General features: G+C 46.0%; 2 protein-coding genes across 3 annotated transcripts in view; one reads left to right on the top strand and one right to left on the bottom strand.

Moving 5' to 3' along the window:
* The window catches only part of map3k21 (mitogen-activated protein kinase kinase kinase 21), a 26,538-nt gene extending 20,950 nt beyond the window's left edge, over positions 1 to 5,588 (top strand). Inside the window, exons 6-10 of the mRNA XM_044135642.1 lie at positions 543 to 665; positions 1,632 to 1,782; positions 2,294 to 2,388; positions 3,449 to 4,264; positions 4,517 to 5,588. Of these exons, the coding sequence (XP_043991577.1) occupies positions 543 to 665; positions 1,632 to 1,782; positions 2,294 to 2,388; positions 3,449 to 4,264; positions 4,517 to 4,863 (1,532 nt within the window). The 3' untranslated portion in view covers positions 4,864 to 5,588. The remainder of the gene's footprint in view (positions 1 to 542; positions 666 to 1,631; positions 1,783 to 2,293; positions 2,389 to 3,448; positions 4,265 to 4,516) is intronic.
* On the bottom strand, positions 5,340 to 17,548 carry il22ra2 (interleukin 22 receptor, alpha 2). Of its 2 annotated transcripts, XM_044135643.1 has the most exons (8): positions 17,523 to 17,548; positions 17,318 to 17,386; positions 15,436 to 15,554; positions 14,075 to 14,189; positions 9,718 to 9,902; positions 9,455 to 9,597; positions 8,164 to 8,320; positions 5,340 to 8,089 (listed from the first exon to the last, which is right to left on the bottom strand). In XM_044135643.1, exons 2-7 carry the CDS (start codon positions 17,347 to 17,349, stop codon positions 8,174 to 8,176), a joined length of 741 nt encoding a protein of 246 aa, XP_043991578.1. In that variant the 5' UTR covers positions 17,350 to 17,386; positions 17,523 to 17,548; the 3' UTR covers positions 5,340 to 8,089; positions 8,164 to 8,173. The 2 variants fall into 2 exon arrangements, with proteins under 2 accessions (XP_043991578.1, XP_043991579.1); XM_044135644.1 differs by lacking the exon at positions 17,523 to 17,548 and having other exon boundaries at positions 5,340 to 8,320; positions 15,436 to 15,621.

Below are 17,548 nucleotides of genomic sequence, written 5' to 3'. Positions count from 1 at the left end.
CGCGAGGTACACACAAAAAACACCCCCCTAAAACATTACAAAGTGCAAATACCATTAAACAAAACAAAATATAAACCACCAACAATGCTAATCAAAACAGACAAACATCCATAAACAATCTGCGACATTCTGAATTTAGAAAATTCAATTTGAATAATATAATAATAAAATCGTCTACAAGTATAAATTATTTGGGTAATTTATTTTAAATAGCTCATTATCTGTTCCACAGCCGAAAACCCACCTCATCCTAGCACTCAAACGTTTTGTTGTGTTTTTTTAATGTTTTTTTTTTTACTGAATTGTCTCGTTTCAATCAAGCTGTAATTCCAATTTGTGCAACAATATTGTCGCTGGAAATGCAGCTACTGACATCTGTGTTTATTCACTATAACACTGTGTGGCTTTCTGTAACTGAGAGTTTTGTTCAGTGTTGCACCTTGTGCAATATTTGCCTTTACAAAGAATGCTTCTTGTGTAATCCCTGAGTCACTCCTGAGAGCGAATTACACCCGCCTGCATGTCCGTGTTGCATCCTGCAGACTTCCAGCACAAGATAACCGTGCAGGCGTCGCCTTCCATGGACAAGCGGCGCAGCCTTCACAGCACCAGCTCCTCTCCCCCCAGCAGCCCCACGCTCATCCCCCGACTGCGAGCCATCCAGCGTGAGTCCACCTCGTCTTCCTCAGAGCCATGCAAAGTCTGAAAGTTTAAAGACCAACCGTTGCTCCCTGGACTCAATCGGATCTTCGTTTTTTCAAAAATGAAATCACGAAAAGAGAAAGTCACGTCGACTCTTGGAGAGGTTTATGCGAGCCGAGCGCGCGGGACGCTGTTTTTAACCGAGAGCGACAAAAGGCAGGCCGTCAGTTGTTTAAACAGTTTGATAAAAGACTTTTAGGCACGCTGCAATGCCCTTGTGATAACAGGAGCAAATTCCTCTTGTGCATTTCAGCGAGGTGGAGACATTCAGAGCGAGCAGGAAGATTGTAGAGCAGATCCACTGGATCAGCTCTGACCGAGATGATTCAGTACAAAACCAGTTTTTTCTCTTCTGGACACAAGATTGTTGAATGATGAGGTTTCATCTCTTCCATATTCTCTTTAATTATTAGATTAAATTCTGTTTTTATTTTATTTATTTTTTTTTTTCGTTTAGGCTGGATAGTTGGATAAATTTTGTTTCCAGCCACAAACAAACAAATTCAAAAGTTTTGTTACAAGTGTTCTATTTTTGTTTAAAAAAATATTCTGTTTTGTAAAGTCAATTTTACTCATTTTATACAAAGTTTATAGCTATTAGACTTATATTTCTCCAGACTTATTGAGACTGAAACACCTTTTCTATTCCAACTTAATAAAATGTTTTAAAAAGGTACCAATGTGCATCTTCTCAGATAACTAAAAAGAACAGGACAAAAACACTTTAAATTAATTGAATTAGCTCTTAAAATCTGAAACAGGCCTTTCGTAAAGACAAGAGTTAAAGACGACAGAGACATTAGAGATTTTGTATAAAGATTACTGTTGGATCGAACAGATAAAAACCCGACATGTCCTCGTAGTTTCTTGTGCAGTTTGTGCAGCAATAACATTATGAGCCTGTAATAAGTAGGAATTCCCGTTGGCAGTCACGCAAGACGAGAGCAACCGTACGTGGGGCCGCAGCTCCCTCTTCAGGCCGGAGGAGTTCGACGATGTGAAAAAAGGAATCAAGAAGAAAGGAAGAACCTGGGGCCCCAGTTCAGTTCAGAGCAAAGAGAGACCTGCTGCTGCTGAGAGGTGAGACTGACCCACGACCAGCTCCCAGTGACGGGAACGTTTGGTTGTTGTTCCCACACATTTTCTGCACTTTGCATCAAACCTGAAGGTCAGTTTATTACTAATCCGATGATAAAGCTTCTCCCTTTGAACTGTTGTTGACGCGACTAGGAACTTAATTCATTTAACCACTTAAAGCTTTCGTATCCACGGGCGACTAAGCCGACTGCAGTCACGTGTTTGGACCCAGAGAGGAACCAGTCACGCTCAGGCAACAATATGCAAACTAGAAAGACTCCAAGCTGGGATTTGAACCCACAATCTTTTTCCACTGGGCAGCTGGCTCCACAAACAACTCTCATTTTTCAACAGTTTGCTCTCCACTTGCTTATTTTTGCTCAAACAGAAAGTAGGAATATTAATATTTTCAAAGTAATAAATAAATAAGATGTGCCTCGTTTAGCTTGTTCAGTGTTGCAGTCCGTCTGGTACTCATCTTCACCGTCTCCTGTGTCCTGTGTCCTGGGTTCAGGGTGCGTCCTCTGTCAGACGGCAGTAACCCCTGGTCCACCAGCCTGCTGAAGTCCCAGAAGTCTGTTCCCCTCGCCGCTCTGTTCGGCGAACAAGGTGAGCTGATGACAGTTAGCCACAAACTATCAGCACTTGTGTAAAAAACACATGATCAAGAAAGGATACATAAAGCTTTATTGCTATAATCTTTATTTATTTATTTGTTTGGGTTTTGGGGTGTACTTTATTTATACTTTTTGAAATAGTTTTTGAACCTGATAGTGTTTATTTCTTTGAGTCCGTTTGCATTTTTGCTGTAAACCATGCGAGCAACACAGCAAGCGCACAGAAGGTGAAATGAAAACGAGACATTTTGTCTTGCGTGCAAAATTATTGGTTTGGTAAGTAACACTGCATCTCATCGCCCTTCACCCATGGTGAAACGGCACAGTGGACCCCCCAAAAAATCTGCAAATACACCAACATCAGTGTTTGCAGATTCCTCTGTGGTATGTCGTATTATTGGTAGAAAATTTGCCTATTTGCTGATTTTTCCCTGGAGAATATCTGAAATATTCAATAGAAAATCCAGCATGGGAAGCTGGAGCACCAATGCTGCTTGGCACGCTGTCAGCTGGCGTTAGCAAAGCAGCCAATCCAGGAAGACCATTCATTCTCTTTGGTGCTGATTGGCCAAGTGGAGATCAGAAAGCCCGTTGATGTTGGCTGCTGAGGTAATGCCAAGATGGTGTCCACTGTGTATTTATGCTGATTAAGGTATATTTGGTGTTTGAACTCACGTTAAAGCGGTTGTGGTCCCCAAACCCCATTGTGACCTGGGGCCAGTCCAGTGGCAGCAGTGTCTTGTTGTGGTTCTTTTCTTCCCCAGGTTGAAGAGAACCCAGTTAAAGTCCATACCTGAATCCAATAGAAAATTTGTGGCATAAATTGAAAGTTAATGTCCACAGACTTTGAGTTTGGACCAATTAGTGGAGCTGGTTCGGCACAACATCAGTTTCTAAATGGGCTCGTAGAAACTCAGCCCAACAGAATGGTGCCTGGAACTCCAACGAGGAGAGCAAATGTACAACAAACCATTAAGACTTTATTTGCAAAAAGAAAAAAAAACTTTTCCCTTGTTTTGATTACATTTAACCAGTCATGTGTTTGTTTTCAGCGGGAGCAGGCAGGGAGGAAGCGTTCCCCCAGGAATGTCCTGACAGCAGCTCCAAACCAAAGCAGCTCAAGTTCCCCAACCAGGTTTACATCGACCTTCCTCTGTGGAGGGACGAGACGCAGCCTCAGAGCCCCGGTGGGAACGGCGGACCGGGCGATGCCGGGGTCGGTGGAGGAAGTCCCCCGGAGACTCCGGAGGACCCCTGCACCACCACATCCACCTCTTCCACCTCCACAACCCCTCAGCTGACCCCCACCAACAGCCTGAAGAGGGCGTCAGCGCGACGGAAGACCGACTTTGCGCTGTACGGCTGCGGCTCGCTGCTGGCTTCCGTGGTCCTGGGTTACGACATCAGAGAGGCCATCAGGACCTCAGCTCCTCCTGAGGAGTGCGAGACCCCAAAAGAGGAGAAGAAGAAGAAGGAGGGCCTGTTTCAGCGCGCAACCCGGTTCCGCCGCAGCACCTCCCCGCCGGGCGGCCGCTCCCGCAGAGAAGACACGTCTTCAAACGGTGCCGGCGCCCCACCGGTGAACCTCGTCTCGATGTCGGCCATCATGGAGTGCAACTCCACCAAGTGCCTCTTGCAGCCGGAGGCGGAGGTGTCGGAACCGAGTCCTGGGAAGGCTGAGCCTGCGGTCGACGATCGCCACTCGGAAACGTCTCGACCCCTCAGAGCAGCAACTGTAGAGAGTCAGAGCAACAAGCCTGCAGCTGAAACCCAGAAGGCAGAACAAAGTCAGAGTCGGCCCCCAGAGCAGAGCAACCACAACACAGGAACACGACTGCGCAGGAAGAAGTACACCACCAACCACAACAGTGAGGAGCAGAAACACTAGTCTAAGAGTATTTTGGGTCTAGTTTCTAGAGCAAGTCTGCCAGGGGATGAAGACATTAAAAAATCTTGTTTGATTTACAGGAAAAGTACTTAAAACTTCTTCATATTAAGGATATTAGTTATTAGTTTTGTCTCGTTTCCAGGGTACTAAGAAATTTGCACTTGACAGCATGTTGTGTAGCTGGGGGACGTTAGCATGCTCGGGTTTATCTGACTCTTCTCTCTGTTCACAGCCCACAACGGCCCTCCGGCGCCACCTGCTGCTCAGAGGAAGCAGGAGAAGGAGGAAAAGCCGGCCAACGGAGACGCCGTCCCACGGCAGAGGCCCGTGTCGTTCCGGGCCAAGCCCCACGCCTGGGCCCTGCTGCGGGGCCGCAACAAGAGCTACTCCCTGGGCCACTACTCCGGGGAGAAGACGGCCCAGGACCTGAGCGTGGTGCTGTCCTCGGAGGTGGGCTGCTCGCTGCTCGACATGGACACGGAGGGGCAGAAGCGGGACTGCACCGTGCCGCTCTGCCGCATCCAGAGCTCCCCAGCACGGCCCTCCATGTTTGAGCTGGAGAAAGAGTTTTTCTCCTAGGAGCCTGGAGCTTTGACCTGCTCTGAGCTAAGCGAGGCAGGCTGGGGGGTTTTAGACGTACGCTGCCTTTGTTCCTTTTTGTCTCTAAAAGCACCATAGAAAGAAGGTTGGTTTTTTTTCCCTTAGTGCCTGAGCAAAGTGACGTTGGGGCGTCACAGTGCTCTAAAAGAACCGCCTTAAACACGGCCGTGTTTCCAGGACGGACTCTGACCTCTGACCTCGCCCTCGTCATTACCCCGCCCTCCCCTCCGTACGTCATTGCAGCTCAACGTTGACCGCCGCTGCATCTCTCCCCAACTCAAATCACCTTTTTATTTATTTTTATCGGTAATTTAATATGAACTGTTAGCAGGCAGCAGGACATACATTCCACCTCTGTTTCACAGCTGCGTCATCAGGCTCGTAGATTTATTTTCTCACTTAAGAATCATGCATGTAAACTTGAAATGTTCACAAAAAAAAAAAGGCAATGTTTGTAAATATGACTTTTTACCCACCGTCAGCCTAATGCTGCTGTTGTTTTCTATTGCAAACATGTTTTGCGACTGTCAGCTCAGTCTGTGCAGTAGGGACAGGTTACATTATCAGGACTAGAGCTGAAGCATCTGCTGCTCCACCCAGAACGGCCTGAAGATTATAGAGATGCAGGTAGAAAATCACTGGAAGTCTTACAAAGCAGACATGGACTCTATTCTTGTAAAAAAAAAAATGAAAAGAAAAGAAAAATGTTGTTGCTTATGTATTTATAGATGTTTTTTGTTTGTATTGTTTTTTTCTGGTTCTCGGCACACTAAAGCAGATTTTTCACATCAGTTTAATCAAAGCAGTAACCCAACGAGAGCTGATTGGCTGAAACATGAACACGTGAGCTGCCTCTGTAATGGGGAATTCAAAGAGTGCAACTCTTGCAGAGTCATCTCACTCACACACACACACACTCTGGCTTTTGTTTAAAATTTTGATGATTGTGGCCTGGAGCTCAGGAAACGTCTCAGAAATATCCCATAAGGATTTGGAAAGCAGAAACATCAGTCTAACTATCAGTCTGTGTGCTGTACGGTTTATTTATACACTTAATTCATCTTGACATCACTCCACAGCTTCTCTGTGGGGTTCAGGTCAGACCAGTTCGCAGGGGCGTCAGTCGCAGTGTTGCCATGGTTACTGGCGGTTTCAGCAGAAGTCAAGTTCTGCTGGAAGATGACATCTGTATCCACATGGCTTCACAACCCTTTCTCAGCTGTTACTTTTTCATCTTTTTCCGCACTGCCACACTTTTCCCTCCACTCAACTTTCCATTAATATCCATTGAACAGGCAGCTCCGTTAGCAGTGACCTTTTGAGTGGATCCTATGGTGTGTGTTCACATCAGTCCTTTTTTTATTATTATTATTATTATTGGTCTTATGCAATAGTTTCAAAATCTCAAGAAATGTTATACTTCCATTAGCTTTAAGCCGTAGTCATCAAAGCAAGGAATCTGTTTAACACAAGTTCTACCTTTTGAATTGAGTTACTGAAACAAATCACCGTTTGAAGTCGGGCTGTTTTATTGAGGGACTCGTGTTGTTCCTACACATTCCTGAACGCAGCTGTTTTTTAAAGTGCGCCCGGTAAAGCCAGTGCCTTTTAATCCAAAAGCATTTCACCTGAATAAACCTGTTGAACTGTTACATTCAGCAACTCCCGCATTCAGTTGTATCCGCTTCGCATCGTGAAGTCTATTTAAACGTAAAGATATGTCTTGTCATCTGAACAAACTCGTCCCATCGCGCTCAGAGAAGTCTGGAGACGTTTGAATTTTATTTTATTTTGGACTACTTGCTTCCTCAGGACTTGTGAAGGTCTCTCTCTCTCTCTCTCTTCCAGCAGGCTTCGCTCTCCAGGCCTTTTCTACGAGCTCCAGAGCTCTGAATCGGTTTTTAACCTTAACTGAAAAGTGCGTACGCCTCTCTTCACTTGTTTCTCTCGTTGTCTTACTGAGTTTCCTAGAGAAGGGCTAAAGGATGAACTCAGAGAAGCGTCTGAGCTACCAGACGGTGTAAATGTCTTCCCGATGTGTGCGTGCGTCTTGATTATTTTTTATATTTTTTATTTAGTTTTCGTAGAACGTGAAGTATCCGACTCTTAAACTCTTCCAAGGTGCTGTCCACGAGCCGGTTTCCCTTCAGTTTTTCAGAACCGTCTGTAAATAACGCGCCGCTCTGTCGCGAATGTTTTCTCCCACATTCCTGAGACGCTTTTTCCACGGCAGCGATGGGGACCGGATTTGAAATGATATTTTTCTGCGTTCAGACCCAAAAGCCACTAATGCAACCTGCTGCTATACGAAGGAGACGAAGCGTAGAGGCCTGCGAAGAGATCAAACCGTGTAGATCTTCTGTCTTTCTTTTTGAAGACACCTGATCACACCGACTGGGTTCAGATCTGCTCCAGTGAGCCGCGTGTGTTTATCCCGACAGTATTGGTTATGTCATGCCTGATCGATCAAGAGTTATCATGTTTGTCAACGTTTTAAATAAAGTCTACATCAAGCCTAGTGTCGCCCTCTTTATTTTATTTTTTATTTTTTAATTGTACTAAAACACAACCAGCTTTGTGACAAAACACGAGAGCGTTCCACGATAAAAACCCCTCTGCAGGACGATTTTGACCTTTCAGCAGCACAACAATTGAACACACAAACAAATTGACTTTTAAAAGAGGAAATTGGATCCTTTTATTAGTGAGTTGATGCATGCAGGACAAACATGAGGTATAAAACATCACCAGTTTTTAATCTCAAACAGAAGCTCTGGCAGTCTTTATTCTGTTTAAACGCCGTGTCCAAAATGTACAGGAACATTCATTCGTTCTCGTTTGTTTGAGATAAAAACACAATGTTAAAGGTTTGCTTCCTCAAAATAGGTTAAACTTGTGCATAAATATTTAAGTAGATAAAACAGTCTCCATGTTTCGCTTCAGCAAAAAAAACAACACAAAAACAACAAACGTAATCACAAAAACAACGTCTCAAAGAAATCGATTTCACAGTGATCCTCAGCAGAAAATGCTCTAAAATGTCAATTTAGAAAGTTTCAAGTGTAGCAACAGACTTTAAATAACATATGCTCCTCGAGAGATTCGATCAATCGCACCAGTTTTCCGAGTTCAGACACCCGTGACTGCAGGCCGTGGAGGTAGGGGTGAGGACTGAAATGACGAGACGGCTTGAGTCAACCGGTGTCTGCAGAAGAAGAAGAAGGAAACCCATCAGGCGCGTTCTCACAGACATAACATCTCTGTGGTGCAGAAGCGGACCTGCGTGTGATCAGTCTGTGGTGATGCACTTGGCGGCGCTGCGATCGCTGCTCTTCATGTGCCGGGGGACGACGGTCTGTGCTTGGACGCAGTAGTGTGTCCTGGGCTTCACCTCTGTCAGAGTCAGCTTGGAGCCGCTCGCCACCTCGTAAACCTCCTGGAGGAGGAGGAGAAAGAGAGGCGCCGCATGTCGGCCATCATTCACAGCACAAAGCGACGGAGGGAGAAAACTGGGGCAACGGGTCAGGTGGTTCTTCTTTTTTTCTGTGTGTTATTGTTGCTCTTTTAACACCTCTACTCTTCCTCTTCTGCCTCAGCCTTTTCTATTTCCTCTTTGCCTTCATAGTTGGACGGATGTCGCCCTAGATTTGTCCGTTATTTGAATCTGATCTGTGTTTTTGCCCCAGAATCTGAGACAGCGACGGTTTTGTCACGTAGCAGATTTTAATGGCTTCATATGATAAGTCACTTAGCGAGCAAAACTGCAGCATAGATGACACTGCAATAAAACACTAAATCTTACCAGGTATTTTTGGTCTAGTTTCTATTGCAAATGTCTTATTACGCTTGGAATAAGACGAAACTAACTTACAAATAACTTTCCAGCAAGATATATGAGCTTGTTTTACGTCTGTAATTCATTAGTATTGGTGGAAAAGTGCTAACTGTAAAGGAAATCATCTGCAAGTGGAACAGGACATTTTCTCCACTGGGAAAAATATCTTGATTATAAGTTAGAATATGGGACAAATGTCTTGTTCCATTGGCAAATTATTACATTTATAGTAAAAAAAAAAAAATCTATTTCATAAATGAAATAATCCAGGAATGGAACAAGTACTTTTTCTTTATCAATGTGAAGAAATGATTAAAGGAAGCTCCTATAACTTGCTGGAAAGCATCTTGTAAGTTAGTTTTGTCATATTTCAAGTGTGCTGAGACATTTGCACTAGAAACTAGACAAAAACCTACTTGCTAAGATTTTGTGTTTTTGCAGTGAGTAGTTAGAATTCAGACATAATTAAATGTATTTCTTCCTTTTCTCTTCATTTTTTTTCTTTTTTTTATCAATTTGGATCAAATATTCACCTTTGGATTTTTCTGTCAAATCCATGGCTACATTTTCAGGTCTCTTTTAGCAAGTAAAAATCGTGGTGCAAGCCCTGAGTCAGAATTTTGCAGAATCATCTCAATTAATGAAGCGATATTAGTCACTGAATAACAATCTGGCAGATTTTGGGTAAAACTGAAGAGCAGAGATTATGGGTAATAATCCGTGTGAGCTCCCTACCTCCTGTCCGCCGGGGTGAACGACGTAGATGTTGTTGTCCACACCGCTGTGCACCTTGCGCATCAGCACTCTGGAGGCTTTCACTTGGACCACAAGGCCCTGCTTGGTCGAGTTCAGCCTCACTGAGGGGGGGCTGATTTTGGCTGCAGAGACACAAACAGTCAGCGGTCACCATCTTTTTCCAGTCACCATCTTTTTCCAAAAGCTAATTAGACAAATAAAATAGAGTAAAGGAGAGGTTAAAGAGGAGGGTCAGCGCTTACTGTTCCAGCGGGGGCTGAATCTGCGGGACATGGCCCAGGCCGATTTGCTGCCGCTGGCCGCACACGACACTCGCACCCGGGCGTAGTACCACTCTCTGACGTCGGAGGTGGCGCCGCTGAGGTCACAGTGGTGCCTCGGGATGCCCTGACAGTGGCTGACGTTCAGCCAGTCCAGCTCGCCGTAACTGCAGAGAGGTCAGCAGAGATTTCCGTCAGACGACTCGGGGGGGCGAGGCGGAAGTTCACCGAAGTCGGAGTTGGTTTTGCCGCTGAAGTCTCGTCAGTTTAAACGGGTTGTAAAAAAACCGAGGAGAGGTGAATGGACGTTTACACTTTATGTCGAATGGACATGATGATCCGATTCAAGTCGGCGTTGAAAACCTGAAACGCTTAGCTGCAGCAACCTTTCTGAAGTTTGAGTCGTTTCAGATGCAGTCTGGGCTTTAACTGGTTCCACTCTGCTTGAGTTCCTCAAACTGGGGTCTTTCTGAACGAATGCCTAGCACAGGTAGGATGTTGACTACATATAACTATTCCACAAAATCCCACAAAAATAGAGCTATTCATTAAGCTTGTGGCAGATCAGTACCCGATCTTTTTGACATTTTAGAGAGTAAATCTGTTAATGTTAATAAAGATTTGCGTGTGTATTTGTGCAAAACACGTTGAAGGTCAGGGTGCGTTTATTTATACCATACAGTTGAATTGTGAATTGCCAGCCTGATAGTTAAAACTAATAAAATAAGAGGAAACGTATTCTGAAGACCCCGATGATATATAATAACTTTGGACTACGTGTTCTCCCGCCCAGACGCGGGTCACTGGGGCCCCACTCTGGAGCCAGGCCTGGAGGGGGGGCACGACGGCGAGCGTCTGGTGGCCGGACTTTTACCCATGGAGCCCAGCCCGAAGAGGAAACATGGGTCCCCCCACCCATGGGCCCACCACCTGTGAGAGGGGCCAACGGGGTCGGGTGCATTGTGTTATGGGTGGCAGCCGAGGGAGGGGACCCTGGCATCCTCAGTTGCGGAAGCTAGCTCTTGGGACGTGGAATGTCACCTCTCTGGTGGGGAAGGAGCCGGAGCTAGTGTGTGAGGCTGAGAGGTTCCGGCTAGAAATAGTCGGTCTCACCTCAACGCATGGCTCTGGTTCTGGAACCATTCTCCTTGAGAGGGGCTGGACATACTTCCACTCTGGAGTTGCCCAGGGTGAGAGGCGTCGGGCAGGAGTGGGCATACTTGTTGCTCCCCATCTCGGCGCCTGTACGTTGGGGTTTACCCCGGTGAACGAGAGGGTAGCCTCCCTCCGCCTACGGGTGGGGGGACGGGTCCTGACTGTCGTTTGTGCTTACGGGCCGAATGACAGTTCAGGTTACCCACCCTTTTTGGAGTCCCTAGAGGGGGTACTGGAGAGTGCTCCACCTGGGGACTCCCTTGTTCTTCTGGGTGACTTCAACGCTCACGTGGGCAATGACAGTGAGGCCTGGAGGGGCGTGGTTGGGAGGAACGGCCCCCCCGATCTGAACTCGGGTGGTGTTCTGTTGTTGGACTTCTGTGCTCGTCATGGATTGTCCATAACGAACACCATGTTCAAGCATAAGGGTGTCCATATGTGCACTTGGCACCAGGACACCCTAGGCCGCAGTTCGATGATCGACTTTGTCATCGTTTCATCGGACTTGCGGCCGTATGTCTTGGACACTCGGGTGAAGAGAGGTGTGGAGCTGTCCACTGACCACTACCTGGTGGTGAGTTGGCTCCGCTGGTGGGGGAGGATGCCGGTCAGACCTGGCAGGCCCAAACGTGTTGTGAGGGTCTGCTGGGAACGTCTGGCGGAATCCCCTGTGAGACGGAGCTTTAACTCCCACCTCCGGCAGAACTTTGAACACGTCCCGGGGGAGGTGGGGGACATGGAGTCTGAGTGGACCGTGTTCCATGCCTCCATTGTCGAGGCGGCTCATCTGAGCTGTGGCCGCAAGGTTGTCGGTGCCTGTCGCGGCGGCAACCCTCGAACCCGTTGGTGGACACCTTCGGTGAGGGAAGCCGTCAGGCTGAAGAAGGAGTCCTATCGGGCCTTTTTGGCCTGTGGGACTCCGGAAGCAGCTGATGGGTACTGGCAGGCAAAGCGGCATGCGGCTCGGGTGGTTGCTGAGGCAAAAACTCGGGTGTGGGAGGAGTTTGGAGAGGCCACGGAGAAAGACTTCCGTATGGCTTCGAGGTGATTCTGGTCCACCATCCGGCGTCTCAGGAGGGGGAAGCAGTGCAGCACCAACACTGTCTACAGTGGGGATGGTGTGCTGCTGACCTCAACTCGGGATGTTGTGGGCCGGTGGGCAGAATACTTCGAAGACCTCCTCAATCCCACCGACATGCCTTCCATTGTGGAAACTGAGCCTGGGGACTCTGGGTTGGGCTCTCCAATCTCTGGGGTCGAGGTCGCCGAGCTGGTCAAAAAGCTCCTCGGTGGCAGGGCCCCGGGGGTGGATGAGATCCGCCCAGAGTTCCTCAAGGCTCTGGATGTTGTAGGGTTGTGTTGGCTAACGCAACTCTGCAATATCGCATGGACATCGGGGGCAGTTCCCCTGGATTGGCAGACCGGGGTGGTGGTCCCCTTTTTCAAAAAGGGGGACCGGAGGGTGTGCTCCAATTATAGGGGGGTCACACTCTTAAGCCTCCCTGGCAAGGTCTATTCGGGGGTTCTGGAGAGGAGGGTCCGTCGGATTGTTGAACCTCGGATTCAGGAAGAGCAGTGTGGTTTTCGTCCTGGTCGTGGAACACTGGACCAGCTCTACACCCTCAGCAGGGTCCTGGAGGGTGCATGGGAGTTCGCCCAACCAGTCTACATGTGTTTTGTGGACTTGGAGAAGGTGTTCGACCGTGTCCCTCGGGGAGCCCTGTGGGAGGATCTCCGGGAGTATGGGGTACCGGGCTCCTTGATACGGGCTGTCGGGTCCCTGTACGACCGGTGTCAGAGTCTGGTCCGCATTGCCGGCAGAAAGTCGGGCTCGTTTCCGGTGAGAGTTGGACTCCGCCAGGGCTGCCCTTTGTCACCGATTCTGTTCATTACTTTTATGGACAGAATTTCTAGGCGCAGCCAGGGTGTTGAGGGGATCTGTTTTGGTGGCCTTAGGATTGCATCTCTGCTTTTTGCGGATGATGTGGTCCTTTTGGCTTCATCGGGACGTGATCTGCAGCTCTCGCTGGAGCGGTTCGCAGCCGAGTGTGAAGCGGCGGGGATGGCGATCAGTACCTCCAAATCCGAGGCCATGGTCTTGAGCCAGAAAAGGGTAGAGTGCCTTCTCCGGGTCAGGGGGGGTGTCCTGCCTCAAGTGGAGGAGTTCAAGTTTCTCGAGATCTTGTTCACAAATGGGGGAAGAAGGGAGCGGGAGATCGACAGGCGGATTGGTGCAGCGTCTGCCGTCAAGCGGGCGCTGTACCGGTCCGTCATGGTGAAGAGAGAGCTGAGCCAAAAAGCGAAGCTCTCGATTTACTGGTCGATCTACGTTCCCACCCTCATCTATGGTCATGAGCTTTGGGTTATGACCGAAAGAACGAGATCGCGGATACAAGCGGCCGAAATGGGTTTTCTCCGCAGGGTGGCTGGGCTCTCCCTTAGAGATAGGGTAGAGCCGCTGCTCCTTCACGTCGAGAGGGGCCAGTTGAGGTTGCTCGGGCATCTGGTCAGGATGCCTCCTGGACGCCTCCCTGGTGAGGTGTTCCGGGCACGTCCCACCGGGAGGAGACCCCGGGGAAGACCCAGGACACGCTGGAGGGACTATGTCTCTCGGCTGGCCTGGGAACGCCTTGGGATTCCTCCAGAGGAGCTGGTGGAAGTGGCTGGGGAGAGGGAAGACTGGGCCTCCCTTCTGAAGCTGCTACCCCCGCGACCCGACCCCGGATAAGCGGAAGAAGATGGATGGATGGATGGAAACGTATTCTAGCACGTTTGTTTCCTCGTCTTATATTCACGTTTAACAATTTTTAAGTGCTTTTTTAATCCTGATCTGGAAGAGATTAGGCCAACAACACACACACTTAAAGGTCATAGGTCAAGTTAAGGTGTTGGAGGAGGAGCTCCCTCTGCTGGTGGTTTTTTATGCAGCCTTGTTTCTAAAATTTTGATTTCGATACTGGTCCAAAAAACACATGCGTGTTCATGGAGAGAAGAAGTCCTTTTTCATATTTTACTTTGGGTGGGAAAACTTAAGACTTAAAAAAATAAAACGAGAGAAAAATCCCACAAAAAAATGTTAAAAAATCTTTTTTTCCCCCCTAGTTGAGCAGATCAAAAGGCTGAAACAGCAGAAGGAATCCGTCTGACAGGGTGTGTGTGTGTGTGTGTGTGTGTGAGCTCTCACATCTTAAGCTGGACGTGGTACTGCAGGTGGGAGCTGTTTGTGGGCGCGGCCCAGTGCAGGATGTTCTTGAAGTCTGTGGACTCGAACCTCACCTGTCCAGGTGGAGCCAGCATCTCTGCAACACAGGAAATCACGTTTTAGCGGCTCAGACAAGAGAGACGAGTTGATAAATGACGTTTGGAGGAGTTCATCACCAAGACGCAGAACAGAGCAGCATGTTAAACTGCAGACGCATCGCAAAGGCTGTGTTTGATTGATTGGATTTCTCATTGCAAGTGCCGCGCTCTCGCTAAATTTGATGAAGTAATGATGGCAAACAAAGAGGAGGATGAAGGAAAACATGCAACTGAAATTGAAGCCTCTTCTTAAAAACCTAACTCAAATTTTATTTTTATTTTTTATTTATCAGCTAATTTCTAAACGTCTCTCTTATTAAACCTGTTATTTTCTGCTGGGACTCTATTGTTGAATTGAACACTTTTTTGTACTTAATTCAACACAGATTTTTGTGTTTGTTTGTTCAACAGAATATTTCAATTTGAAGTGAGACAAAACTGGAGGAAAGGTTTACAAAGTTGTCCAGTTTTCTTGACCGGTTCATAGTGATGTCTTTGGCTTTTAAGCAGAAAAAACAAAACCCTGCTGGTTTTGTTTAGAGGGGAAGAGCCTTCCTGAGCCTCCGGAAAGGTCAGGAGGAAATGAACCAAAACAAACACTGCTGCCTAACGTAACTCACATTTCTGTCATCAGGCTTCACTGGAGAAGAGGGATCTCAAGTTTCTAAAAGTTTTTTTTCTCCTCCTTGACTGGTAATGATAAATATTTTTTTACTCAAATTACAAGGCCAGAATTTATGTTTTGTAGGAAAGCCTCTCTGACTGCATCAGTGACAAATCAGTAAATTTAAAGGTGTGACCACTGCAAAGGTACTGCAGCAGAAAAGCAAAAAAAACAAAAAAAAACAACAAAAAAAACATCAGTTTTATTTGCCGCGTCTGTTTGTGGTGAATGCCATGTGACCTCCTTTACAAACCAAAGTGAATGTTTATGACAAACACAGCCGACAGCGAACAGGTTTGACTGCCTATTGACCATCACTGACCTTCTCTGTCTCTCAGGTTCTAGCACAAACAAAAAAAAAAAAACAGTAAATGCTGTAAAAGAAATGTGCTATAATGTTTTCCACATCTGTGTAACAAAACTAGATCTGAAGGAAAACATTGACCTCGCAGCCATAAATCTCAGTCAGGATGCCTCAAATTCAACTTTGGTGTTTTCCCCAAAGCGGCTGAAGCTCTGTGATAAAATGAGATTAAAAGGAAAATGATGAGGAGGAGGAGGAGAATGTGAGCGGTGGTTACCTTGAGTTGTGGCACGCAGCGTCAGCCTCCACAGAAGCAGGGCTCCCAGCAGCAGGCGGTTCAGGTTGCCGATGCGCTCCATGAAAGCCAAACAGTCACGACGATCCACGTACACGCTGCTGGCAATCCCCCGTCCCCTTTAACGTGACTCCACTTCTCCATTCTAAATGCCACGCTGCCCTGCCCCTTTATGCAACAAATAAGACTTGCACCTTTACAATTTTTCCTCCCTCTCTCTTTTTTTTTAAATTGTTTGATTGAAAAATTGTCAGTTTTTGATACCATAAATAATGAGTAATTCAGATTATGAAATCCATTAGAATCACTCTTAGCCAAGTCTGACTGAATTTATTTTATTGTTAGTTTATCTGTAAATGTATTTTATGTATTTTCCAAGCACATAGTGCCATTTTATCTCAGTCAAGATAAAATGCTGTATATTTCAAACATGCCTTAAATGAAATTTGACTTTGCAGATTGAAATTGGGCCTCTGTCTCTTTAAGAAGCTCCTGCTCTTTGATAAATAATAATGAAGTGTAAATAATTACACTTCTGGCGGTTTCAAAATATTTGGCCTCAGTTTTCTAACGTATAGACATGCGGCTTTGTGCTCAAATGGAGGCAGTCTCTACACATGTATATTTCTTTTTTTTCCCTAAACTCAAGCGATGACGTAGCAGTGTTGGATTGACACATAAAAAGATAACTTCATAAATAACCAGACTGAAATTAGAGACAAGTGAAGACAATAAACTTTATTTTATTTATCCTGTCTCTCCTCCCCCCACCCCTTTTTTTTTCTTTTTTTTACTTAAATCTAGTTTTAATCACAAACAAATAACTATTTGAGATAAATAGCAATGTGGTGATGTACATAGCTATTTACATCAAACCTTTCATATCCCGGTTTTTTTATTTATTTTTTTTATTTTTTTAGAGCAGGCTAGCATTAGCAGATACCAACTCTGGACCGAAAACGTGTGGCAAACATGAAAAAGTAAAAAAAAAAAAATAATAATAATAATAATAATAATAATAATTCAGAAGTTGTTTAAAAACAATTTATCAATACTTTGATTTCATACGCAGCAATTTTCAGCAAACGTGCAGTAAAGTGTTTGTGTTCATATATCGACGTGGCTAGCAAACATGCAACGGTTAGCTAAGGCTATATATGCTAGTGCCTGATATTATTGCCGCTACTCAAACAAACAACAAACGTGTTGATATTGTTCATATTAAGCCCTCATAGTTGTGCGATATGACCCAGTTTTTTTCCCTTCACGTGTACGAGCAGGTTTTTGGTGAAATACGAGTTTTGAAGTCTGTACATCTGGAATCGGACTCCAGTTTGTTCTGTTCGGTTTTGAAGAAGTAACCACCTGTTCTTTGACTCGATCTGTTACAGGTATTGTATTAAAGGTGTCTGCGGTTCAGTCGGTTTATTAGGAAACCCTCTCTGCTTACGAGAAACGAGTTGCATAGTCAGTGTTTGTTCTTAGCAGCTCAAACAAAACAGAGAAGAATGGCGTCCCGTCTTGAACTTCCTATTTTCTCTTTGTTTCGGTCCTATTTTACGCTAGTAAACTATTAATAGCAGCTTCTAAAATTATAATGCCGTTGAACTGTTCTGAGGAATATTATTTCCTATTTCTGGTTTTGGTTTTACTAGGCCTTATAAGGACACTCATGTCAGTACCAAGGGCGTAGGTTTGGTCTAAGCTTTGGTGGGACCTTACAACTTACTGACCCCCCCCCCGGACCATTTTTGACCAGTGGTAACCTGGTTTGTATTCACACAAGCTTAACTTAACACTTCAAATGCCATATTTACTGAGATAATTTCACAGTATATTACATATCTGAGAACTAACATCTCACCTGGAGCCCTGAAGCTCCAGCCACCTCTCCATCGTTCTGCTCTGCCCCTTGCTCTGCTGTCTGAGTATCCTACGTGAAAAAATATTACATAATTAACAGACCTATTCTACCTCACATTCAGTGCTGACCTTACTAAACACCGGACTTTACAACAAATGCGTTGCGTGATAGATATCTAACTTATGGGTCCACTCACTGTACTTACAGCCGAGGTAGCGAAATAACTTCTAA

This window comes from Gambusia affinis, linkage group LG13 (genome assembly GCF_019740435.1).
Source record: "Gambusia affinis linkage group LG13, SWU_Gaff_1.0, whole genome shotgun sequence".
Taxonomy (NCBI): Eukaryota; Metazoa; Chordata; class Actinopteri; order Cyprinodontiformes; family Poeciliidae; genus Gambusia; species Gambusia affinis.
The sequence above is the reverse complement of the archived record's forward strand: the minus strand, read 5'-3'. Positions and strand labels throughout refer to the sequence as shown.

Coding starts and splice junctions, on each gene's coding strand:
- il22ra2 (XM_044135643.1), bottom strand. CDS start 17,349: ATGGAGAGGTGGCTGGAGCTTCAGGGCTCCAG. Junction 14,190..15,435: donor GCTGCGTGCCACAACTCAAG/GTAACCACCGCT, acceptor CCTGTGTTGCAG/AGATGCTGGCTCCACCTGGA. Junction 9,903..14,074: donor TACCACGTCCAGCTTAAGAT/GTGAGAGCTCAC, acceptor ACCTCTCTGCAG/TTACGGCGAGCTGGACTGGC.